This window comes from Loxodonta africana, chromosome 18 (genome assembly GCF_030014295.1).
Source record: "Loxodonta africana isolate mLoxAfr1 chromosome 18, mLoxAfr1.hap2, whole genome shotgun sequence".
NCBI classification, from domain to species: domain Eukaryota; kingdom Metazoa; phylum Chordata; class Mammalia; order Proboscidea; family Elephantidae; genus Loxodonta; species Loxodonta africana.
Genome location: NC_087359.1, coordinates 32,273,537 through 32,300,591, shown reverse-complemented (window position 1 = coordinate 32,300,591; position 27,055 = coordinate 32,273,537). Strand labels below are relative to the sequence as shown.

The 27,055-nt window shown below is 36.7% G+C and overlaps 1 protein-coding gene across 5 annotated transcripts in view; it reads right to left on the bottom strand.

Moving 5' to 3' along the window:
- Positions 1-27,055, bottom strand: part of GPATCH8 (G-patch domain containing 8) — a 111,576-nt gene that overhangs the window by 38,928 nt on the left and 45,593 nt on the right. For 3 of the 5 annotated variants that reach the window (XM_010594515.3, XM_064271035.1, XM_064271032.1), the window contains 2 exons: positions 4,329-4,396; positions 3,570-3,656 (listed from right to left, as the gene is read on the bottom strand). In XM_010594515.3, the coding sequence (XP_010592817.2) occupies positions 3,570-3,656; positions 4,329-4,396 (155 nt within the window). Of the gene's footprint in view, positions 1-3,569; positions 3,657-4,328; positions 4,397-6,408; positions 6,454-27,055 lie in introns of all 5 variants that reach the window. The other 2 variants (XM_064271033.1, XM_064271034.1) reach the window with 1 other exon arrangement.

Here is a 27,055-nt window from a genome sequence, read left to right as displayed (position 1 = left end):
TGATCCTATTTAAAGTACTGATATAAACAATAAAGATGGTGAAAAACCAAAAAAGAAAAAAGTTAACTCCATTTACTCATTTTGAAACTTTTAAAAGTTGTTGTAATTCTATTTTTTTTAATACCACAAGAAATTATTTTTTATAGAATTCTTATTTTAAGTTTACCTAATTAATTATCATTTTCTAGTCATCGTTCCTTCTTGTATCTCAAACATTATTCCTAGGATCACTTTCCTTCTGAAGAATATTCCTTCTCATTCTCTCTAGCGAGGGTCTCACCAAATTCAGTGAATTCTCATACCTTTTATCTGAAAATACCTTTATTTCACTCTCATTCTTGAAACACATTTCAACTGGTATATAACTCTAGGTTAGCAAGTACCTTCTCTGCCAGTATCATTCCACCATCTCCCAGAAAACAGGTGTTGAAAAGTCAGCAATTAGTCTATTCCTCTTTTGAAGAAAATCTTTTCACTAGATCTTCTTTGACTTTAGTGCCCTGAAGTTTTAAAAGGCTGTGTATAGATATGCATTTCTTTTTATTTATCCTGCTTGGGATTCTTTGGGCTTCTTGAATCTGAATTTTGGTGTTTTTCATAAGTGCTGAAAAATTCCTAGCCATTACCTCTCCAAACACTGCTTTTGTCCCATTATTTCCCTTTCTTCTGGAATTCCAGTCTTTATGTTAGAACTTCTTACTCTATAATCCATGTCTCTTAACTTCCTTTTACAATTCCGTTTTTGTTTCTCTGTGCTGCATTCTATATAATTTCTTCTGACTTCTTTTTTCAATTTCCCAATTCTTTCTAAAGCTTGTTGATTCATCTCTTAAACCTGCTTACTAAGTTGTTGACTCATCTTTTCTTCATCTATGTAAGTTCTATTAGATACTTTCTTAGGTATATGTGTGTGTATATATACACACACACATATATATATACATACACACACACACATACATACACAAACACACATATATTGCCTAGGATGAAGGACTATTCCTCCAGAGAAGACCTGCATTTGTTTCTTTTAGGTGCCTGCGAAAACATCTGTCTAGGGTAACTTTTAACTAAATTCACATCTTGAGGTTTTCTGAAATATCAAATCTAAAGTGAGGGCTGGCATCTCTCAGGAATGGTCTGTGCCCCTTGCTCTGCTCAGGGCCAATAACTTTCCTTCTATAGGAAAGCAGAGGTGAGGCAGGTTAGCTTATGGTTTATCTTTACATTAAGCCCATAGCTCTTTGGTGTTCCAGCTTTATAAGGAGTATCTATTAATTCTCCACACTGAGAGAGGGCTCTGTACTTTTTTCCAGGTTTGGCAAATGCCACACCCTCAGGAAAAAATGATTTCACTGCTCAATTTAGATTTTAGCCTAACTCCTCACTATCTTGCCCACCCTTAGATGCTTTTAAGAAGTTTGCTTTTTTTTTTCCTTTTAACTTACATCTTTAGTTACTCTCGGTACGACTGGTTCAAAAGTTTTTTTATGGTTTAAAGATTTTCCATTATAAACCTTTAAAAATCTTGATTGCAAAATTCATATACTTTGTCACCTGAATCTAAGCTAATCACTAAAAATGATGATGTTATGGGGGAAAAAAAAAATGAAAAAACTCAATTTCGCCATTAGGAAACATACCCTTTCCAACAAACCCATGCCTATAAAAGAGGTAAAATGCATCTTGTGGCTAAACCAAATATTTTTGCAAACGCCTTGGTTCAGTAGTAACAAAGGAAGGATATTTGATACTAGAACCTGAGGTGACTGTATCAAGTTGCTGAATAACCTAAAATAAGCTCTGAGATCTAATGAACACACGGTTCATAATGCTGCCACAGTTGGCAATCACATAATAGCCTTGTTTAAGCAATAAAATAACTATGCTTCAGTAAGAGACTTTGTGTAATTGAAGGTACCATACTTAGTATACTTTTCAAATTCAGTATATTTACTTGTAGAAAAAAAATTCCACAAAAGCTACAGCAAGGCTCAGATAGTCATCAATACAATATGGAAGAGGAAAGAGAAGGGCATCTAGGCTGCCAATTGTATTAAAGAAATAAATTGCACCTCATAGCTGCTACCTCCTACAGTTCCTTCGCATCACTGCTTGGTATATAACAATGAGGTAGGAGAAACACCAATTTCTGGACTCACCATCATCTAGAATCTTAAAATAGTTAATTTCAACTCTAGATTTTCACTCCCTCTGCAGTTATCTATAAACACTTAAAAGTGATATAGACAGTAATAAAACTTCAAAACAAAAGCAAATATCTTCAAGTCCTTCGATGCAGTTGTTAGGTGTCATCAAGTCAGTTCCGACTCATAGTAACCCTACGTACAACAGAATGAAACACGGCCTGGTCCTGCCCCATCCTCACAATTGTTATGCCTGAGCCCACTGCTGCAGCCACTGTGTCAATTCATCTCTTTGAGGGTCTTCCTCTTTTTTGCTGACCCTCTACTTTACCAAGCATGATGTACTTCTCTAGGGATTGGTCCTTCCTCATAACATGTCCAAACCACCTAAGTCCTTGGATAGTTGTCTTAATTTATGCCTGACTTATATACCTTAACAAATGAAGAAAATAATAGATCCTTGCTTTCCAGGACTAAAAAAAACTTGATTCTTATGGCCCCAGGTTGGTACATTACTCCTTTCCCTCTGTCTCACCAATTTAGGCAATTCAAGACATTAAGCTAAATTTATAGGCAGATAAAAGTAGTTGTGAGGCTTTACAAGGTGCCTTATAGACCTTAAACGCTCACATTTAACTGATAGGCTATGGCTTCATTTCTTCTCCTCCTTGTTATGGTAGAAAAGATTCTTATAAATAAATCCCTTTTTTCTCTTCCCACTGTTAAGTATCAAGACTAAAATCAGTTTCTATATGACAGCCTTAACTAAACCAGTTTTTATCTTCAAATTCATTTATTTTGTGGTAGAGACTGGGTGCCCTTAAAATGCCTCAAAAGGCATGTTCCCTAATCAGGCTTTTTGAAAGCTAATTTGTAACACATCTGAAGGCCCAGAGCTTTCTATAGCTACCTCCTTCAAAAAAAAAAATTCAACTTGGCTCTTCCATGTGATAAAATGAACTTCTGCTTTAGAACTGAGTTTAATTAACGATGAACAAAAAGTTTTCAATTATTTTGTTATTCTTAAAATACTTCACCCATTAATTAAAAAGTAAAATAAAAAGCAAAGTCTTATCAATAGGTATCAAGCTTTCAAAGGACTCTTAAGTAACACTTTTCACTGCTACTACTTATTGACTACCTATGTGTGGCACGTATTGTGTTTTCAAATACTAACTACTGAAATCCTCCCAATATACTTACAAAAAATAAAAAGTTTTTTTCTCCCAACATACTTACAAGGTAGGTATTATTATCTCTATAGTTTTTACAGAGGCAATATATGGGAAAGCAACAGATATCTGAGATCTAATTTCTACCAAATGTCAAAACAATGTTGTCGTCAACAGAGATACTACTGACCAAAAATGACTATCCTTCAGTGTGAGCACCCTACCCGTAAGAATGGCTTCATTTAGGTACCTTGTACTTTTGTCTCAGCTCTTCCGTATCTTCTTTTTCTACCTCTAGGACACGGCGCCGTTCGGTAGCATCTTCAGCATAATCGAGCTTAAGGAAAATAGATATAATTAGTCTTAATTCCTGAAGTATGCCAGAATTAGCTATGAAGAAGTCATCTGCACAACTACAGTATTGCTTGGAAACAAAAACTTTCTATTTTGCTCAGCTACCTCTTGCTTTACTGTCACCCCACAGAGAAAACAGCATGCAAAAATAGCTCATTAATCCTTTCATGTTGGTGGCTCCCAAAAGACACATTTGCTGATAAATAAAAGACTTCAAAGTTCAATGGTAAAGGATTAGGAGTAAATGGGAAAAATATTTTAGGTAATGAAAAGCAGGTATCATAGGTGGCCATTGTACATGGCTCTAGAAGGGCAAAGCTTTTATCACAGCAAATATTTTAAGAGCTGAACAACACTGCCTACCGAAATGAGCATCAGGGTCTGAATCTAAGTTTGATTTTGCCTTGCTGCATAACCCTGGGCAAACCACTCAACTTCTTTATGCCTCACTTAAAGCAGGGCCATTATTTTTTATCCACTTGCCTCAAAGATAAGCACTAAATGAGAATGTAAAATAGTACTTCAAAATTGTTGAAACAAAAATACTAAAACTATAATTCCATCTACTAAGTGTATTCTTGCATTGGCATCTGAATTTGGAATTAATATTGATTTTGAATCCCATAAAACAAGTGAGCTAATAAGATTAATTTACCTCCATTTCCATGCGACCCATGCCCATGACATCATACTTGACAACGATAGGGATAGGATCTGTTCTCCCTGTAACAGGAACATATAATCAAGGTAAGACACAAAGACAAGCCAACAGCTTACTTTACATATTGGGTTTGGGTGGTTAGAGATCTTGCCTTGGAGTGCAGAGACCAGAAAGCTACAGTGAACCAAACACAAGCCATTCTCACAGCTTACACTCAAACCTACTTCTTCTGGTTTAAACTCAGCTAACCCCCTTGGCTGACCTTCTAGTTGGGATACTTCCATTTTACTATGACAAAATTAAATTAATAAGAAACGCAAAGCATTCCAAGCAACGACACTAGGAGGTTTAAAAGTAAAAGCTTTTTCAAAAGATCCCAAAATAACCTCCCATTGTGAATCGCTTCATTCTTACTGCCTACTGACACCCTGCCATACACATTTTTTAACTGGTAATAAATATATCAACTGATATGCTTAAATCAAAAAAGTACATTTTCAAATATGATGCAAGAAAACTGTAATTCCAACTCAGTATATTTAATATTTTTGTTTGTTTTCAAAAGATGGTTTACATTTAAATGAGGCTGTGAAAAATTTAAACAAAAAGCAACAGTCAGTTGCTTTTAGGGACAAAGGACATTTTTATTTTTTTATAAACTAGTGCTCTGAGGTCCCATTTCCCAGAGTGGATTTAACACTGGCAAATGGCAATCGGTAAGCTGTGAAAAGGACTAGTTGCGAAGAAAATTGACTTTAAACTAATCAATCTATGCTGGAGAATTTTTTTAATGTATATTTAATCCACTCATAACCAGCCAAACAAAGCAAAATGGGGCAGACAAGCACTTTACTACCACAGCTGTTTTACATCACAACTTGCGCAGTTTATTGTGATGTAAGCCCACTGAGAAAAGGACTTACCTTATCCGTTGTACACCTTTAGTGAAAAAACACAATGTTTACTTCCCTCATCATTTCACTCAGGCTGGTGTAAACAACTGTTTTTTGTTTTGTTTTGTTATATAAACATATATATTATACCTTTGGGCTGTGAGTTTTGCCTGGCTAAATCTGAAGCATTACCCACAAAAAAAAAAAAAAAAATTTATTTATTTTTTTTAAAAAGTACTATGATTGTGACTGGGACTGATCCTGGGGGAAAAAAGAAACTGCTTTCAAAATGAAAGGCAACCACTTGTATTCAGTTGCTCTTTATTTATGAGATTAATTTTTGTCTTAAAAAGTAATGAGAAATCCAGGAGTTCCTCTTATTACAAATATCCCATTACTGCTTTTAAACAAATAGGGATATAATTAGAAACAATTATCTTTAAATAAAGCATCTCATGCCAGCAAAAAAAAAAAAAAGTTCTAGAATACAGCCTTCTTTTAGGTACTATCAAAGACTGCCAGTTAAAGGAACAAAAATGCATTACTACCTTAGGCCCAATGGTATAATAAATAAGCAGTGACTGCAATCTTTAGCAAAAGGACCAAATTAAAGACAGGTTATAAAAATGACTTCCTAGGTGCAATATCACTTTCATAACGTCTCAATCAGGGATTTACTGGTAAAAACAAATGGTCCAATGAAGTGACTGAAAATAAATGTCAGAGGAGTTTACTTTTTTTTTTTTAGGTATCCTTTTTGGTCTACTGGAATTTGCTTTGCAAGAATCGAGAGAAAATTTTGGTACAAATTCATTACCTCTGTAAACCCCTGTTTATAAACTCTGCATTAGTACTTTTGCCTTCTAAGGCAGTCAAAGTTTGTTTTATTTATAAATTGCAGTAGCAAGTGCTAGTGCCCATTACATTGTGGGGAAATCAAGTTTTGACAGTATTAGAATTTAATATTTTAACGATTTTTTTTGGCAGTTCTAACACAAACAGATACATCCCTTCTTAACATTACCCTTTAATGAACAAGGATCAGACAAGTTGCATAAGGAAAGGAAAGGAAAATGAAAAAGACCAAGCAGAAGGATGAAGGCTACAACAGAGAAAGTAAGCCTAACATATTGGTGCACTGATGACAAAAGGAGTAATTCAGTCTGAAAATAAAAAATTACCACTGCTAAGTTTACCATCACCACAACAAGTCCAGGATCATAATGCTGTAAAAAAGAAACACCATTTGTTAGGCAGAAACCATTAGGGTAGGAAATAGGCCTTCTAGCAGGCAGACAGGATGGGGTAAAGTAACAATTAGGCTTTGTCCCTCCCCCAATTTCAGCTGGGGACAGAGAAAGAACATTTTGTGCTGTGGCAGCTGTTTCCATGCCGGTAGGACTAGGGTGTGAGATTTTTGTACTGCTACTTGAGAACATGAACCTCCTCCTCTTCAATACTTAGGGAGAGGGAAGCTGCCAGTTTAGAGTGAGAAAACCAGCTGGAGCTTCCAATCTCTCATTTTGGTAAATCGGTATTGGGGCCCAAGGTGGGACTTTTCCTTAAAGAAATTACATCAAAGACTCAGATCAATTGGACATTGATCAAGTGATTTGCTTTATAAAAGAACTCTATGAGGATAATGCAGACAGGGAGGGTGGAGTCCTGAAGACCTCCCCCCAAAATATAACAAGAGGCCAAGAAAATAACCTTAGATCTTCAGTGTGTGGAAAACTCAGGTGCATTTGAGTTCTGTTATGAATAAATGTAACTCTTTAAGTGGCTTTCCTTTGCATTTTGTTTCCTTTTGATGAACAGTCTTCCCAAGCCTGCCAACATCTTTCTTTCTGCATACAACAAAGCCAACCTTTGGAGACCAGGAAGTCCGGGGAAAGTAGTATCAAAAAGGCTGACTTTACAGTTAGTCCACTCAGAGGCAACTCAGAGGAAATACACAGCCAGGCTTTCAAAGTACTCTGAAGGTGACATTACTGCCCAGGCCAAGGAGTAATTTCTTTCCATAATTAAAAAGGCTCCAGAACAAGGAAAAAAATCCCAGTGGGAAAAAGACACTGACCAACACATACAGGAAGAGGCTACAGGATAAAATAAATTCCTCTCGATTTACTCATTTGCTACCAGTGATAAATCCTGTCATAAAAGCCCACACTTGGGACACCTAAATAACAACTCACAGTGATAATTTTTCAAAAGGTAGGTCGTAAAAGAATGTTTGCCAATATGATATTTTCTACAAACTCGGTATCTTTTTAAAATAAAATGAAATGAACTACATCTAGGTTCCCTATTTCTTGGTGTCTTTTAAAGTGAACAAATATTATTTTAGAATCCATGAAATTATGAGGAGTATTTTTTTTTTTTACTCCAAAGGAGGCAACTTCAACCAGAATACTAAATACTCTCCTTAGAAGAAAGTGTCTTCCTCAGCTTAAGATCTGAGGACAATATGACTATAATCTGGCCAACTGGAAAGGGAAAGAAAACACATACCAAATCTAGACTGTGCCAATACTAACAAATTCATGTTATGGGGGAAAAAAAACTGATATCCACAGTTTCTAAATCAAAGCTTTAAATGATATTTCGCTAACCAAATGGAATTATAGTTTCTATATTTTAAAAGTTTTATTTCTACAATAAAAAAAGTGTCATAATGCTCATATATGCAGCTCTTGCTAAAATGTGAAAGCATTATGACTTATCATAACCGAAGGAAGAATAAGGCCAAATAATGATGACCCACTGATCATCATTATTTGGTCACCTACTGATGACCTACAGCCACCCTTTTCTAAGGGCAACCCCTCATAAATTGGTTTTGATTTTGAAGCAGTAAGGATACACCAAGCAACAGAACTGGCTCAAAAACCTGGATTGAAGAGAAATACTTTTTGGGGGGCGGTGGGGGGAGAAACACTATTTTTAAAGAGATAAACTCTATTAATAGAACAATTGGGAAGAAAACATTAAAGGCCAACCATATCTGGTAGGGCAGCAGTGGTTCGGGGGTAGAATTCTTGGCTTCCATAGGAGAGACCTGGGTCTGATTGCAGCCAATGCACCTCAAGCATGGCTACTACCCATCTGTCAGTGGAGACCTGCGTGTTACTCTGGTACTAAACGGGTTTCAATGGAGCTTCCAGACTAAGACTAGAAAGGAAAGCCTGTCAATCTACTTCAGAAAAATTAGCCAGCGAAAACCCTATGGATCATAACAGTCTGATCCCACTGCGTATGAGGTTACCAACAGTCAGGGGCTGGCCTGATGACAGCTAACAACGACTGGTAACAATAACATAATCTAGTAATCAACCACACTTCAGAAACATGAGACACATGACTTCTCTATAGAAATAAATTAGAAATTTAAGAATAAGCTTCCAAAGTGAATAAAACACTAGTTAGATTGTCAACAGATTTAAGAACACTACAATTTATCTCTGCTGCCTTTCCCCTTGGAGTCTCTAGATAGTGCGAACAGCTGCTAACTGAAAGATTAGAGGTTTGAGTCTAACCAGAGGTGCCTCAGAAGAATGGTCTGGTGATCCAAAAAATCAGCCACTGAAAACTCTATGGGGCAAAGTTCTACGCTGACATACACAGGGTCACCACGAGTCACAATCACCTCAACAGCAACTAGTCTTTCTCCTTACAGTGCGTCATTCAATAACAAATACTTATTACCAATACTTATTGAGTTCCTACTACATACTAGGCACTATTCCAGGCACTGGACATAGAGCAGTGAGTAAAACAAGGTCCTATACCTAATAAATTACCTGTAAGTAGGCAAAATAATAAAATCTTACCAATCTGAACTTCGAGCATAAGGGAGTATAAAAACAGAGTTATTTGTGGAGTCAACTCAAAAACAGTTTAAGAAGTTTTAAAATGCCTAAAGCTGTATTTAAAGACTGACTCTAGTAAAGCAGCAATGTCAAAACCATCAAAAAGCCACAAAATCCACTTTCAAAAGGCCATTAAACTGACAAAGGCAAAGAATCTGATATACTTAAATTTATTTCTTGCTTTAAGCAACTCAAATACATATGTGAAAATCAAGAATGATAAATTAGGAAGGTGACTATTCACTGATTTACAGAAGTATTAAAACAGGACTCTAAAATAAACCATGTTAGTTCATTTAAATATAATTTTATTTATTAAAACAGTGACTACATTACAACATCTCAGAAACACTTATTGTATAAAAAAAGGTACATCTATTTCCAAAGTAAAGCTTCACTTTTACAGATATCCCCTGAAAATGACAGTCTTCAGTGGCATGAAAATTATGATTACTTTCAGTATCATTTAGATATTTTTCTTAGTAACTATAATAATGTAACATATGCCACCAGTCAGGAAACACTACCTAGAAATATTAAGCGTATTTATTATTCCCTACAGAGTTTATAAGATTAAAAAAAAAAAACCTTACTCAAAACAAACTCCAAGTTATCCAGTACTACACAAACGAACTATAATTTATTCTTACCATGGCCTGTTTAGTGACCGATGCAATAATTAGATTTATTTGATTTTCAAATATGGTTGTCTTCTAACGGGAATAGATGTTTGCTGTGACCTAAAAGAAACTCCATCCTTCTAACTTTCCAGAGTATCAAAGCTGGCTTCCTAGGATAAAATAGTTCTATTTTAATCAACATAACCTAATATATTAATAAACAGGGGCAAAGATGGGCAAAAAGGCTTTAGTCAAACTGTTATGGAATCAGAATATTAATCATAGAAAGGATTACTTCATCCAGGGATGATATGAGATCCTCAAGCCCTTACGAGAGGTAATAAAGTGAATTCGTGAGTTATTTCCAATTAAAAAAAAAAAAACCCTAAAAGAAATCATACTTTCACTTAAGACTATTTCAGCAAAAATTATACTGATGTGCTAAAGGCTATCACATTCAAACCACAATGCTAACATAAGACAAATGTATTTTTCAAATGGGAAAACTAATTTAATACAATTTTGGGGTAAAATAATCCAAAACATGGGGCTTGGGGAAAAAAACCCAATAAAAGGTCCTTAGTTTAAAAAAAAAGTTGGGCAACACTTTTGAGTCCTGAGTTTTATTTAGTTTGTATCCTGGATATCTGAGACACAGTATCTGGCACCGAACAGCATTTAATTAAAAAGTATTTGTTGAGTCAAAGAATGAATATGTTTATACGGCATCTCAAACCTTCTCAAATATAAATATTTAGTCATCATGGTGCTTTTCGCTAACACCGTAAGATTCTAATAATTTAACTCTCTTATAATCAAGAAATTATTTTACCAAGTAGAACATACAGGTCCATATCTCAAAACGTATGCAAGCTGTTATGCTGTTGTTGCTGCTAGGTGTTGTCTCAGTTCCAGCTCATACCGACCCTATGCACAACAGGATGAAACTGCCTCATCCTGCACCATCTTCACATTGTTAACGCTTCAGGCCACTGCTGCAGCCACTGTGTCAACCCATCTCTTTGAGGGTCTTCCTCTCTTTCACTGACCCTCTACTTTACCAAGCATGATGTCCTTTTCTCCAGAACCCTCCTCATAACATGTCTTAAGTATGTGAGACGAACTCTCGCCATTTTCGCTTCCAAGCAGCATTCTGGCTGTACTTCTTCCCACACAAATTTACTGGCTCTTCTGGAAGTCCATGGTGCATTCAATAACCAACATCATAATTCAAAGGCATCAATCAATTCTTCTCTGGTCCTCCTTGTTCACTGCCCAACTTTTGCATGCATATAGGGTGACTGAAAACATCAAGCTTGGGTCAGACGCACCTTGGTCCTCAAAATGACATTTTTGCTTTTGAACACCTTACACAGGTCTTTTGCAGATTTTCCTAATGCAATGCATCATTTGATTTCTTGAATGCTGCTTCCATGGGTCTTGATTGTGGATCCAGGTAAAATGAAACCCTTGACAACATCAATCTTGGCCCAGTTATTAAGGATTTTTGTTTTCTTTATGCTGAGCTGTAATCTATACTGAAGGTTGTAGTCTTTGATCTTCATCTGTAAGGGCTTCAAGTCCTCTTCACGTTCAGCAAGCAAGGTTGTGTCATCTGCATATCCCAAGCTGTTAATGAGCCTTCCTCCAACACTGATGCAGCATTCTTCTTTACATAGTCCAGCTTCTCAGATTATATGCTCAGCATACAGACTGAATAATAAATAAGGTGAAAGGATACAACCTGGACACACACCTTCCCTGATTTTAAACCACGCAGTATCCCCTTGCTCTGTTCAAATGAATGCCTCTTGGTCTATGTACAGGTTCCTCATGAGTACAATTAAGTGTTCCAGAACTCCCATTCTTCACAATTTTATCCATAATTTGTTATGATCCAAACAATCTAATGCCTTTGCACAGTCAATAAAACACAAGTAAACATCCTTTTCTGCTTTCAGCCAAGATCCATCTGACATCAGCAATGATAGCCCTCGTTCCATATCCTTTTCTGAATCTGGCTTGAATTTCTGGCAGGTCCCCATCAACGTAATGTCACAACCAGTTTTGAATTATCTTCAGCAAAGTTTTACTTGCGTGTGATATTAATGATAATGTTTGATGATTTCCACATTCTCTTGGATAACCCTTCTCTTTCAGACTGCAGCAGCTGATAAAAATCTTCTATTTCTTCATCTTTGGCCCCAGTGGTTGGTGAGTATATCTGAATAATAGTCATATTAACTGGTCTTCCTTGTAGGCATATGGATAACATCCTATCACTAACAGCACTGTACTTCAGGATAGATCTTGAAATGTTCTTTTTGACCATGAATGCAACACCATTCCTTTTCAAGCTGTCATTCCCAGCATAGCAGACTATATGACTGTCCGACTCAAAATGGCCAATACCAGTCCATTTCAGCTCACTAATGCCTAGGCAATCGATGTTTATGCGTTTCATTTCATTTTTTACGATTTCCAATTTTTCTAGATTCATATTTCATACATTCCAGGTTCCTATTATTAACAGATGTCTGCAGCTGTTTCTTCTCATTTTGGGTCATGCCACATTAGTGAATAAAGGTCCCGAAAGCTCTACTCCATCCACGTCATTAAGGTCGACTCTACTTTGAGGAGGCAGCTCTTTCCCAGTCATCTTTTGAGTGCCTTCCAACCTGGGGGGCTCATCTTCCAGCACTATTATCAGACAATGTTCTGCTGCTATTCATAAGGTTTTCACTGGCTAATGCTTTTCAGAAGTAGACTGCCAGGTCCTTCTTCCTAGTCTGTCTTAGTCTGGAAGCTCAGCTGAAACCTGTCCTCCATGTGTGACCCTCCTGGTATCTGAATACCGGTGGCACAGCTTCCAGCATTACAGCAACACGCAAGCCCCCAAAGAACGACAAACTGACAGACACGTGGAGGTGCTCACTCGTCTATGCCAAGAAATATGGAAGACAGCTTCCTGGCCAACTGACTGGAAAAAAAAAGAGATCCATATTTATGCCTACTCCCAAGACAGGTGATCTAACCGAATGCGGAAATTATAGAACAATATCATTAATATCACACGCAAGCAAAATTTTGCTGAAGATCATTCAAAAACGGCTGCAGCAGTATATCAACAGGGAACTGCCAGAAATTCAGGCCGGTTTCAGAAGAGGATGTGGAACCAGGGATATCATTGCTGATGTCAGATGGATCCTGGCTGAAAGCAGAGAATACCAGAAGGATGTTTACCTGTGCTTTACTGACTATGCAAAGGCATTTGACTGTGTGGATCATAACAAATTATGGATAGCATTGGAAGAATGGGAATTCCAAGACACTTAATTCTACTCATGAGGAACCTTTACATAGATCAAGAGGCAGTTGTTCGGACAGAACAAAGGGATACTGATTGGTTTAAAGTCAGGAAAGGTGTGCGTCAGGGTTGTATTCTTTCACCATACCTATTCAATCTGTATGCTGAGCAAATAATACGAAAAGCTGGACTATATGAAGAAGAGCGGGGCATGAGGATTGGAGGAAGATTCATTTAACAACCTGCGTTATGCAGACGACACAACCTTACTTGCTGAAAGTGAAGAGGACTTGAAGCACTTACTAATGAAGATCAAAGACTACAGCCTTCAGTATGGATTGCACCTCAACATAAAGAAAACAAAAAATTCTCACAACTGGACCAATAAGAAACATCATGATAAACGGAGAAAAGATTGAAGTTGTCAACGATTTCATTTTACTTGGATCCACAATCAAGACCCATGGAAGCAGGAGTCAAGAAATCAAAAGACTCATTGCATTGGGTAAATCTGCTGCAAAGGACCTCTTCAAAGTGTTGAAGAGCAAAGATGTCGCCTTGAAGATTAAGGTGTGCGTGACCCAAGCCATGGTATTTTCAATTCCATCATATGCATGTGAAAGCTGGACAATGAATAAGGAAGACCGAAGAAGAACTGACACCTCTGAATTGTGGTGTTGGCGAAGAATATTGAATATACCATGGACTGCCAAAAGAACAAACAAATCTGTCTTGGAAGAAGTACAACCAGAATGCTCCTTAGAAGCACGGATGGCGAGACTGCGTCTTACATACTTTTGACGTGTTGTCAGGAGGGATCAGTCCCTGGAGAAGGACATCATGCTTGGCAGAGTATAGGGTCAGTGGAAAAGAGGAAGACCCTCAACGAGGTGGACCGACACAGTGGCTGCAACAATGAGCTCAAGCATAACAACAATCGTAAGGATGGCTCAGGACTGGGCAGCGTTTCGTTCTGTTGTGCGTAGGGTCGCTATGAGTTGGAACCAACTCGACGGCACCTAACAACAACAATAACCCTTTTCTGGAATGGGCACAAATATGGATCTCTTCCAGTCGGTTGGCCAGGTAGCAGTCTTCCAAATTTCTTTGCATAGACAAATGAGCACCTCCAGCGCTGCATCTGTTTGTTGAAACATCTTAATCCTTTCAACTCCTGGAGCCTTGTTTTTCACCAATGTCTTCAGTGCAGTTTGGACTTCTTCCTTAAATACCATCGGTTTTTTATCGCATATGCTACCTCCTAAAATGGTTTTGAGTTTTGTATTTCTGTTCATTAGAAGCTTGTTCAATTAGTTTTCTGTCATCACTAATTAGCGGTTACAGGGAAGCAGCATAAATGTTTAAGAAAAAATTACTGGAGTAAGAACTCAGGCTTAGGAAAATATTGACAATTAAAAAAAAAAAATCTAAGTTAGAAAGTTGTTGTAACTGATCTCAGGGCTGAAAAACCTCAATTTAGCCCTCATAATAATGTTGTTTTCCAGGGAATTAGTTTAGGGCAAGTGGTCTATTAGAAATTCTGAAAACCTTTTTTCCTCTTTTTAAAAAGCAGCTCCTAGCAAAAAGTAATTGTCTGAACTCAAGTATCTAGTACACTCCTATGCACATGTAGGTGGACCAAAATTACTTTTGAACTCCAATCTATATGGATGTACTTTTTATTATTATTATTTTTAAAGTGGATAACTTTTAATTAAAGAGTTCCAAAAGAATGTGCTTTTGTAAACAGTAGCGACCTGGAACTCAGGGCATCTGAACTACACAAATTGGACATGTGGCTTATTACCTGGGTTAGGTTCATTATTTAAAAACACAGGAGTCAGACGTAACCCTTTGGTGATCCGATTATTTTCTGCTTTGAATTTATTGTTGATACCATGTGTTTTCATTAATGGAAGCACGCTGAATCACTGTGTGTGTCTGAATTTTGGGTAGGTAGCACGTGTTTTTTTTTCCCCCTTGGTTTTTTGTACGTGTTTTTTTTTTTTTTTTTTCTTTGCTGCCTCCCACAAGTCTACCCTAAGTTTTTAGTGGTATATACAAAGTACCGTTAATTATACCCCAGAGTCCCCACTGGGTCTATTGGTATATATGTGTAACAAAAAATTTCAAATTTCTATTTTTCCTACCAAAATTCAGACACCTAATACCCTGTAAAAACAGTAATCTGCAGCACACACCAGATTCTTCAGTTTCAAACAGTCATAAAGGCCCTTGCCTTGCTGCAGCACGTACTGTCAGCAGTACAACAGCTTCCCAATAAACCCCAGGGGCTGAAAAAGTTCCCGGTTGCTGTATGTGCAGCTGGGCACGAAGGGGTTAATGGTCTCTAAGGTTCACTTAAACTCTGAAGTCTGAAGAGTGGAAAATATGTGAGTAGAAAATAGGGGAGTTAAGTAGATGGGGGTCAGTCCTGCAGTACTGTAATAAAACAATGCCTTCCTTCACGGAGTTGTATTCTCTAGCTACTGGATATGTTTTCCTTAACTGCACTGAGAATTTTTTTACTATTCCAGGACCACTCTGTAGCCCACTCTGTAACTTCAGCTTCCCTTAAACTGCTCCTCCTGTACTGTCCACAGCACCCCCATTTCATCTTTATTCTTCCCATATTTTTTCTAAGTAGTCCCTAAAAAAAGCTGGGCTGCAAAATCTCAATTCTCCAATAAGAGATATATCTAAACACTTGTGTGACAGAGTCTGAGTCTCAGTATCCTCCCCTGCAAAACTGAGCAGCTTTCCTCACTTTCAAGACTGGCCAAAGAGATAAAAAATGGAAGATGCTTTGTAAACTATAAATCACTAGATAGAATGCTGTTAAGCTCTAACTCAGTCACTTCCTCAAGTCTTCAGAAAATAAAAAAGTCTTCCTTTTTTTCCCCCCCTAATTTGACATTTTTGAAAAACAGCTTAAAATGAAAGATATTCCAATACAGGAACTGTGATATATTCTAATGTTTTACATACAATCTGGTGGTAATTAAACGGCAGTGGTTAAGCACTCAGCTGCTAACCGAAAGTATGGTGGTTCAAACCCACCAGCTGCTCTGGGGGAAAAAGATGTGGCGGTCTGCTTCTGTAAAGATTACTGCCTTGGAAACCCTGTGGGGCAGCTCCATAGGGTTGCTATGAGTTGGAACAGACTTGATGGCAACAGGCTTCGATCTTGTTCATTTGTTTACTTACAGATAAAGAAAAATTATTATCCAGGATCGAAAATCAAAATATAACCTAACAGTCATTCTCAGATATCATTCCATTAACAAAATGAGTGACCACGAGTTTGAAAAGCAACAGTACACAAATATTAGGTACAAGCCAGAAGAATGAATTCAGAGAAGCATAATTTAGCAAGACTTTCTCCAAATTAGGAGCCCTGGTGGTACACTGGTTAAGAGCTTGGCTGCTAACCAAAAGGTCAGCAGTATGAATCCACCAGCTGCGCCTTGGAAACCCTATGGGGCAGTTTTACTCTATTCGATAGAGTCGTTATGAGTCAGAATCAACTTGAGAGCAAAGGGTTTTTTTTGTTTGTTTGTTTTCCTCCTCCAAATTAAATGTGCAGTACAGGTCACCTAAGAAAATTAGTCTAAGCAAAATAGAATAAAGCATTACTAAAATGCTTGCTATTTCACTATCACCTCACTTGGGAGACAACAGCACATATTTTTTTGTTTTCACATACTAGGTGGCAAAAGGTATTAATCCACAGTATATCAAATTTGTAATAGATGAAGTCCATGTAGAATCTAAAAGTTCAGAAAGTCAAGTATATGAAAATTACTCATGAATCACTTATTTCCTTTAAGAGCACAGAGGTCTTAGGTTCCTGGGGATTTTCTTTTCCAGCTCTAGTAATTCTATGACTCTATAAACTTTGAAAGCATTTTTTGTCTTGTTTACTGGACACTGGTTAATTAGTGAATTTTTACATTTTCAACTATTTCCACCAGATTAGACTATTCTTATAAAAACACCACTATCACTAAATGCTCTATATTGCTTAAAAAGATTCTTCGACGCTCCACTTTCTTGCCTAAATAAGCATGCTACATAAGGATTTGGATGTGTACTTTAGACATGTTATCAGGAGGGACCAGTCCCTGGAGAAGGACATCATGCTTAGTAAAGTAGAGGGTCTGTGAAAAAGAGAAAGACCTTCAGTGAGATGGACTGACAGTAGCTGCAACAATGAGCTCAAACACAGCAACGATTGTGAGGATGGTACAGGACCAGGCAGTGTTTTGTTCTGCTGGACAGAGAGTTGCTATGAGTCAGAACTGACTCAACGGCACCTAACAACAACAACAACACATAAGAGTTTCACGCAAATTAATTCAGGGCAAGAAGTCTGTAAGTAACAAGACAGGAAATAACATTAAGTCAGGCTAAGGATCAGACTATGAATAAAAATAAACAGCATTATACTACTTCAGACCAAAAATCACTAATACATTTTGGATGAGGAAGAGCTATGTAGCCTACTTTGCTACACTAAGGTAATTTTCTTAGAAGCCTATTTTATTTATACAGTCTAAAGCGATGTTTTCCCAGCTGCGGTCCATTACACTTGCATCAGAACATTATCTGAGGGGGCTTGCTAAAAATACAACTTCCTGAACTCCACCCTGGATCTGCATCCAAGGTGATTCTGTTGCTCACTAAAGTTTGAGAACCATAAGTCTACTGGAAAACGCACTGGAGTAGAGGTCTGAAGAACTGTGCCATGAACATAACTCCCAGCCTTAGAGGCTTGACTAAAACAATCTCAAGCTCTTAAGTGCAATATCTCCTATTCTACATATTCGAGAGGAAAATAAGGTAATATACAGGTGCATAAAACATATATGCTATCATGTTTAATTCCAAATCAACCCTCAAATCTTTTTAAAATACATACTGACGGTACAGACCAAGGTCACAATGCTAACTAGTTGCAGAGATGGGATTTAAACCCAGGTCAAATTCCAGATCAGGTCACAAACCGGTAACCTGTGCATCAAATTTGTGTATATTTTTATCCCATACTACTTTAGATTTTGAGCCAACATTTATCAGTTAGGAAATTTTGCAGAAAAACCTGGATTTCTCGCTTCCTTTTTTAAAAAAATTCAGAATCCGGCAACACTGAGACTACATTCCTACATGGCCAACAGTCAACAGATGAGTGGCAGTTATTCCTCTCTGGACACGGCCAGAGCTCACACCACTTCGTATTATCTCAGTCAGCTTCAACCGTTTGTTACCTCCTGGACCCTACAGGCATCTTGAGTTTGCAATTCCTACTCCAAAGCCTATGTTCTTTGCTCTCTTCCCCTGGGCCTGCACTGGAATTTATCTGTAACTCATTTGGTAGCTATCTACCTCACAGGACAGCTTTGGAAGATTGAGGAAAGACTGGATTTAAAAGTAATTTAATTAACCACAGTTATACATAAAATATAGCATTTTCTTCCCTCTTCTAAATGTGTAAGTCTCAAATTTTGGTAGTAATTTTTTAATGAAAAAAAATTTTTTTTTTTTTAGCTTTTTTCTTAATATAATAGATTTCTTACAAAACATACTTTTTACTTTGTGTTCTTATCATTTTTACATCTGGTCCTACTTTAAAATACCAGTTCTGCTCACTGAAGAATGAAGAGATTCCCAAAGAAGAAACTAGCCCACAGGACTAACAGCCCATACAACCACACAAGAACCACACAGCCTCTTCTAAACTGAGGCCAGAAGAACTAGATGGTGCCCAGCTCCCACTAGTGACTGTTCTGACCAGGGACACAATAGAAGGTCCAGAAAGAATGGGAGAAAAACGTAGTACACAATCCAAATTCCTAAAAAAGGCCAGAGCTACTGGACCGGTAGAGACTAGAGGAACCCTGAGACTACTATCCTAAGACACCCTTTGAACTTGGAACTGAAGCTATTTCTAGAGATCACCTTTCAGCCAAATAATAGATCAGCTTATTACACCCATGGGTAAAGTGCTCCCTTAAACAACTAACTATATAAGATCAAATGGTCAACATTTACCCAAAAGCAAAGATAAGAAGGAAAGGAGGGGAGAGAAGCTAGATCAACGAAAACAGACCAAACGGAATGGAAATAAATGAGAATGCTGACACATTATGAAAATTATAAACAATGTCATGAAACAATTTGTATAAAAATTGTTAACTGGAAACCTAACTTGTTGTATAAACTTTCACCTAAAACAACAAAATATTACAAAAAAAAAAAAAAGAATGACGAGATTCCGCTAACCAAGACATCTGTGCTCTATGTATATACTAGGCAGATGTGATAGTCGCTTGCTTCCTTATTTTCACAACCTGAGATTTTTCACTTGTTAAATCATTTGAGAAGTTAATTGAAATCCTAAATTAAGTTGTTCAATTCTCTATTAAATCCTCACAATACCTATAACTTCACAGTTATGATAATCATTATACCACAATACATTTATTCGTTATATTTGTCTCCCTATTAGACATGAGCCTTGGAGGGCAGAGGCAATTTCTTATCCTTGAACTTTTAAGACTTCGTACAGACCTGGCACAATAAGGATTCAATAAATGTACACTGAATAAAAAATATTTGAAAAGCAGCAATAGAGAACATGTAAATGCACAGCAATTACTTTCTCTTAAGATCTTATAGTCTAATGAGGGTAAAGACGACACATAAATAGACACAGATTATGCAAGATATAACATTAAAAATGTCACAGGAGAGGAATATAAAATGCAAGAAGAGATCAGACAGGAAATTACAGCGTAAAATGAATTACAATATTTCCTTTTTCCCTGGAGACCAACTACCATCCTTAAAAATTTGGCCAGGGTTATTATTACTCAATCTAGCCTCAAGTTCCTAGTGAATTTACACAAATTTATATTAATCACAAATAATATATATGACTTCTTCAAGTGTTCTGAGACAAAAATGTCACATTCAGACCTATCTCCATTTAACTTTGGCCGGAATATCTACTATTTCAATTCTGTAGGACTTGTATTTCTCACTATAATTCTATTTCTCCAGGAGACAGAAGGGAGCCACGCCCACAGTTCAGGCACATTATGGCATACTGATGAAAAGCACAGGTTTCAGCACCATGATTCTACCACTTATTTGCTAGACCTTGGACAAATTATTGCTCAGAACATCAATTTCCTCACCTGTAAAATGAGAATCATATCTATCTCCAAAAAAAAAAAAAATTTTTTTTTTTTTTAAATTAGATGGTCCACGTGCAAGCACTCGGTAAACTCTTAATAATAAATGCTACCAATTATTACTACAAGGGATTAACACTAAACCCAGTGAACAACGGCTTCCTAGTCACACACTTGCATGAACTGAGTGTACACCGTACTTTCACCATCATTCATATCTTTACCTTCCTTTTCATTTCCACTGCTATCACTCTATTCCAAGCCCTTATCAACTCATACCCAGACAACCTTCAAATATACTTTGAGCAAACTAGTATTTGTACTTCCACTACAAGTATCTGGCTGGTATTATAAAAGAGCAAAAGATTGCGAATCAGAGAACCGTAGTTCTGGTTTCAGCAATATCACTAACACATTTTGGAACCCTAAACCTAAATTTCTTCATCTCTAAAATGACCTTTAGATTAAATTATCTTTAATGTCTCGTCTTGCTATGAAAGCCTTTGCCTCACCTCTGCTCAAAAATTGTCTTTGGCTTACAAAATGAAGTTTCAAATTCTTAGAGCAGCATTAAAGCCATCCATATTCAGTGTGGTATTTAAAAGCATGGGTTTTGGAGCCAGAAATACCAAGAAGTGAATCCTGATTACATAGTTTACTTGTTTATCCTTGGACAACTTACAAACCTTCTCTAAGCCTCAGTTTCTTCTGAAAAATGGGAATAACGATATTTACCTCACAGACTTCTTAGAGGAACTGAATGAGATAATATATGCTAAATGCTTTTTGTTGTTACTAGCTGCCACTGAGTCAATTCTAACTCATGGCAACCCCATGTGTTACAGAGTAGAACTGCTCCATAGGGTTTTCTTGGTTGTAATCTTAATAAAAGGAGCTCTGCGGGCACAAAGAGTTAAGCATTCAGCTGCTAACCAAAAGGTTGGCAGGTTGAACCCACTCAGTGGCTCCACAGGAGAAAGACCTGGCAGATTTTGCCATGAACTTAAAATATACTTGATGTCTTCTGATGTATCCTTGCAATGTGATGATCTCTGTGCTGAGAAACAAATAGTCTTTGTACAGCAACTGAACTCACCATTCTTCCCTCCCCTCAAAATCTCTTCCCCTTTCTACTTTAGCCCTAAAAATTAGACCTCTTAATGTCGACTGCCAAAATTCTGACTTATTTTATTTACTATCTGGGCTTCATTTTTTTCATTTATATTAACTAAATTCCACTAAGAAGGTCAAAGGCGCAAAAGAACCAGTTTTGTATTAAGTCTGATACACGACTTACTAAAATTAGGCTTGCTTTGGGCAACTGCATAAAGACTCCAAGGCCTATTAGCTGGGAATAGGGTCCATTACAACTACAAAGTCCTTCAGCTAGACCAGCTCTGTGTATTAACTAAGTCTTTCTGACAATCCATACCTTGCTTTGTGATTTGGGGCCCTATAAGTCTGCTGTCTTCCCCAACCCACTCCTATTTTCAGTATCTGCTTTTTCTAAGAAGGGAAGATGTATAAAGGTAGAAACACTGACTTCAAAGTCAGGCTTTGAACAGCAGAGACTCAGTAACTAATACCTGTATCTTATTAAATGGGTCAATGCAAAACATCTAGATTCTAGATCAATATCTGGCAAATAATATGTACTCATTAAGCATTATTTCCTGTTCCCAAAGGAAAACATAAACTTTGAAGGGAAATTAAAGTAGAAGGACAACAACTTAGCTTTTGTGAGGTCCCTATTCAGAAAATGTATTTATGTCACTGTAATATTAAGGAAGGGTCTCTGGGTGGTGCGAATAGTTTGTGCTCAACTACTAACCAAAAGGTTGGCTGTCTGAACCCACCCAACAGTACTGTGGAAGAAGGGCCTGGCGATCTGCTTCTGTAAAGATTACAGCCAAGAAAACCCTATGAAGCAGTCCTACTCTCTAACACATGGGGTCATCATGAGTCAGAATCAACTCAACACCACAATAGTTTAATATCAAGGGAAAGCTATTTTTTCTCAAACAGTGATTTTTCTTAAGAAATTAGTGAAGTTTTAAAATCCAACATTGTATTTTAACAATAAAGTATAAATTTTAACTACATATTTCTAGTCTATTCAAGTTTGATTTTCGTTCAGTAATAAAATGCAGTATAAATATAATTGGGGCTTATCTAATAAAAACTTTACCCTACTACATTCACCATTTATTTCCTAATTGAAACTAGAAAGGGGGTGGGGGGGTGGGGGGTGGGGGGTGGGGGGGAACATACATAAAACCAAAGAAACACTCCGAACCCTGCTCTGCCTTGCCTCTGTCTACTCTGAATTTACTTTTTAAAAACAATTGTTTTCTATATTTTTGAATAGCAATGCAAGCACATGATACCAAATTTTAAAAGTATATAGTAAAAAGTAACTCAGTTTCCTTTCATAGAGTCTTTACAAAGATTTTTCTCTGCATAGCCAAGCAAATACAAACATAAATATAGAGGCATACCCTTTTAATGTTTTCACAGTAGACTGCATCAGTTTAATGCCCAAACTATAAGGAATGTCTGACGTAACATTTTTCAGCCAATGTTTTTATAAAGCAAAATATTTACGTTTCAATCTCAAAACTTTTATGCAACATTTTAAAGAAAAAGATGTGTGAGAAGTCTGGAGACACATTCCAGATTAAACTAGCAGATCTTTGGAACAGCTATCAAAGCAGTATCAACAAAGAATGTATATGTTACTACACAGAAAGTGTTTGTTAACAAGTATATTTATCAATGGGTAATCAAGGAGAAATGTTTCAGCATTTTGCTGCCTAACAATTTATTTTAATTTATAAATAGGCAGTTTTCTGTGTTTCAATTATGTTTTGGAAATTGGCTAGGGGCTAGGGTTGACATGTAACTCATTTGAAATATGCTCTGAGGTAGAGTTTTCACACAGAATATTATGATTTTTCAGGAACAAAGTACTGATTTTAAGCAAGAGGTATATGAACGGTGAAACGTGTAAGAGCCAGAACTCAAAGAGGACTGCCTTGTTTTTCCAGGTCTCACAAGTTTTCTGCTTCTGACAGGATGCAGTCACCACTTTTCTATCGCGTTCTACATAGTGGAAAATGTTTGAGTTTTCCTTCTCCAACAAGTTTCTTCCCTTACACAGGTTCCAGGTTTCACAGGTTTTACTGTATACACACACACACACATACACACATGTATGTTACTTAATACAAATCATAGTTTACCATATAAACTGTTTTGCACGTTGCTTTTTCGCTTAGTGTATCTTAGAAATTGTTCCACAAATAGTGAGTACGTACTAAACTACCTCAATCCTTTTAAGGCCACATGGTTTTTCTTTATACCACTTTAATATTTATTTATTCACATCTAAAATGTCATGAACCATAAAACACACTATTACTTTATTGCCACTAAGAAAGTGGAGGGAGGGACTGTCAATTTTAACTATAATGCCACTGAGAAGTCGCACTTGATTTTATATTTATTAAAATATGAAAAAAGGCAAAGAATTAATGAAATATAGTAGGCTTTTTCCAATTTTTTATTATTATAAACAGTGCTATAATGAATAATTCCAATCATACATTATTTTATGCTTTTCATGAACAAGTGCAGGGCAAATACACAGAAGGAGAATTGCTGGATCCACGGTATATGCATTTTGACCTTTAAGTAATACATACAAATTGTTCCCTGTCGTGGCGTTACCAATTTATATTCTCACCTTTTATGATGTAAGTGGAGTCCCTGTTTGGTGCAAATGGTTGCAAATGGTTAATAAGCTTGGCTGCCCGGAAGGTTGGATGTTCAGGTCTACCCAAAGGCACCTCAGAAGAAAGACCCAGAGATCTACTTCCGAAAAATCAGCCACTGAAAACATAGTGGAGCACAGCTCTACTTTGACACATACGAGGTCACCATCAGTCGGAACTGTCTCAACTGTAAATGGTCTGGTTATTTATGGTGTGATGCCTTTTTTCCCATATTCTAGCCAGGTTAATTATTTTACCTTTTCCAATGCAAAAAGTGAAAAGTGGTATCTCGTTGTGGTTTAATATGCCAATCTCTTATTATGAGATGGTTTGAGAATATGTTTCATATGTTTAAAGGCCATCTGCATCACTTTTCTGTAAACTGTGTTCACATCATTTCACCTTTTTCTATTTAGGTCTTTTTCATATTGATAAATACATGAAAGGAATGTGTTCTTTGTCTATGAGATATTCTCCCCAGTTTGTTATTTGTTGTTTCCATTTTATTTATGATGAAATGTAACCAAAGTTATCCTTTATTTAATGGCTTCTGGGGTTTGAGTTAAATTTAGAAAGGTTTTCCGCATTCCAAGAGTATTAAAAATAATCCTCCCATTATTTATTCTAATAATTTTATGATTCATTTTTTATACTTAAATCTTTGATTCATTTAGAATATATTTGGGGCAAGGTGTAACAGTGGGGATCCAACTTTATGTTTCTTTCTGGGTTGCTACCCAGTTGTCCCAATAGCACTGTTGAATGACTGGAATCTCTTTTTAGATGTTTTAAGTTAGGCTCACAAGTAGAGGTGACTGCCAAGCTCAGAATAAGTGATATAGCACCAATATTAGGGGTTTAGGGATCCTAAAAAGCATATAGCATTAAAAGCACAGGTCCTGGAGCCAGATACCAAACATATATTAAGCGTATCAGTTACTACTGTTGTTAATTTTGGAAGACTGAGTAGCAGAAAGATGGGGGCTTCCCTACTTATGATTTTTATGAAGTTTGTTTCTGATTAAGATCTAAAAGTGGATTATCTCTTATACAATTAAAATAACTAAATATGCACTATACAATAACCCATTGCCATCAAGTGGATTCCAACTCAAAGCGGCCCTACAGGACAGAGTAGAACTGCCCCATTGGGTTTCCAAGGGGCAGCTGGTGGATTCGAACTGCCAACCTTTTGGTTAGCAGCAGAGCTCTTAACTACTGCTCCACTACGGCTCTCGCACTATACAATAGAGATGTTATTAATGTTAAGTATTTATATAGCATCTTACAGGTTTTATAAAGTGACTTCACTTACATTTACTTCATATCCTCATAACCACACTGTGAGAAAATGAGCAAATATTTTAATTCCTATTAATTGCTGAGAATATTTTAGTGATGGTAACTTGTCCCTTTGCTTAAATGAAATGGCAGCGCCTGACTCAAGCCCAGATCTTATGTTTCCAAATGCTGTTAACATACTTACTGCCTTCATACCCTGCACCAAGTACTTTTACATAAAAATAAATGAGAATTTCTATCCTGAAGAAGACTAAACAATTTGCCAATTAAATATTATGACTAATCACATACTTTATTCAAAGTACAGAAGGAATACATACAAGTATAAAACATGGTCCCTAGTCTCAAAAAACCTTCAAAGGTCTATAGTAGTTAAAAAAGCAAGACTTAGAGGAGTAGAAAGTAAACCTGAAGAGCAGAAACGATGCCTTATCTACTTTGTCCATGTCTTATGCTATTTTGTATGGTCTGCATGACTAGAATATATTATTAGCAGTTCAGAAAATATTTGTTGGCTGCCTGTTGTCGATTGAACCTTTTAGACAGGGTGAGATATGAAATACCTGACTTGATTCGTATTTCCCAGGGACTGAACTTTTGTTTGAGACCAAAGAGCCAGCCAAATCATCAAACATCTCTTACACTATGTAGCAAAGGAAGTTTAGACACCACTGTGGGCTGTACCTACTGACTAAACATATCTCATAGCAAAATAAAGATTCTGAGCTATATTATTCCCTTACTTTTCAAAGCTGCCAGAAGGTCATATAACAATCTCCAGAACTGAATCCAGTCCAACTGCCACAAAATATAATTATAATTCACTGTCGCTTCATTCCAAATTAAACACATCTCTTGCTTCTACAACAAGCAACTGTCCATAATATTTCTTGTAACAGGTCTTTCTTTGTGTTGTTTCCTTCTAGCATCTTGTCAACAGGTCTTTTATTTTTTAATCTTAACAATAGCTTATCTGCTACATAGAATAATAGTATTTTTTTAACTTTTGAAATATTTTGGTAAATACGATAGGAGAAAAGGTGAATAATAAGAAAATTCAAATATAAAATCAGACCCAGCTTACAAAGTACAATTTTCTATCCTGCCATATATAACTTTGTTCCAGAGACAGCATGGAATCTCTCCAATGATTTGAGATACCTGCACACTAGCCCCAAGGTCTGGCACTGTTTGTAAAAACCTTGCATGGGTCAAAATAATCTTTAAACCTTTTTTTTTTTTTTTAAAAAGCCCAAAGAGATTAGGTCTAAATTTTAGTGGTACGCTACATGTTACTCAGAGTTCTAAATTCAAATAAAAAGAGGAACAGAAAGTTGACAGTAAACTAATAAATGCAAAGAACCCTTAGAGGCCATGCGCCTAGAAATTACATGCAGTGATAAATACATACAATATTGAGGAGGCATTATTATTTTCACTAGAGAAACAAGGGCTTTCTTCAGTGATTATTTACGGCAAAAGTTCAGTACAGTGAACAATCTGTCATAAACTGCCTCAATATACCATAAATGTGGTTATATTCTAGGTCAAATATGTGGGTATTACAAAAAGGAAAAGCATGTGAAAAAAATCAGCACAATGCCTGCATACTGTTGAATCTCATGCTAGAAGATAAAGAGCCATTTATGAGACTATTAAACTCAGCTCTCAATGCTGGCCTCAGAATAAGGTTCCATTCTTTTTGAAGGGTAAAGATACTGTACATACCATTCAAAGCAGATAGCTTTGAGATTTCCCTTT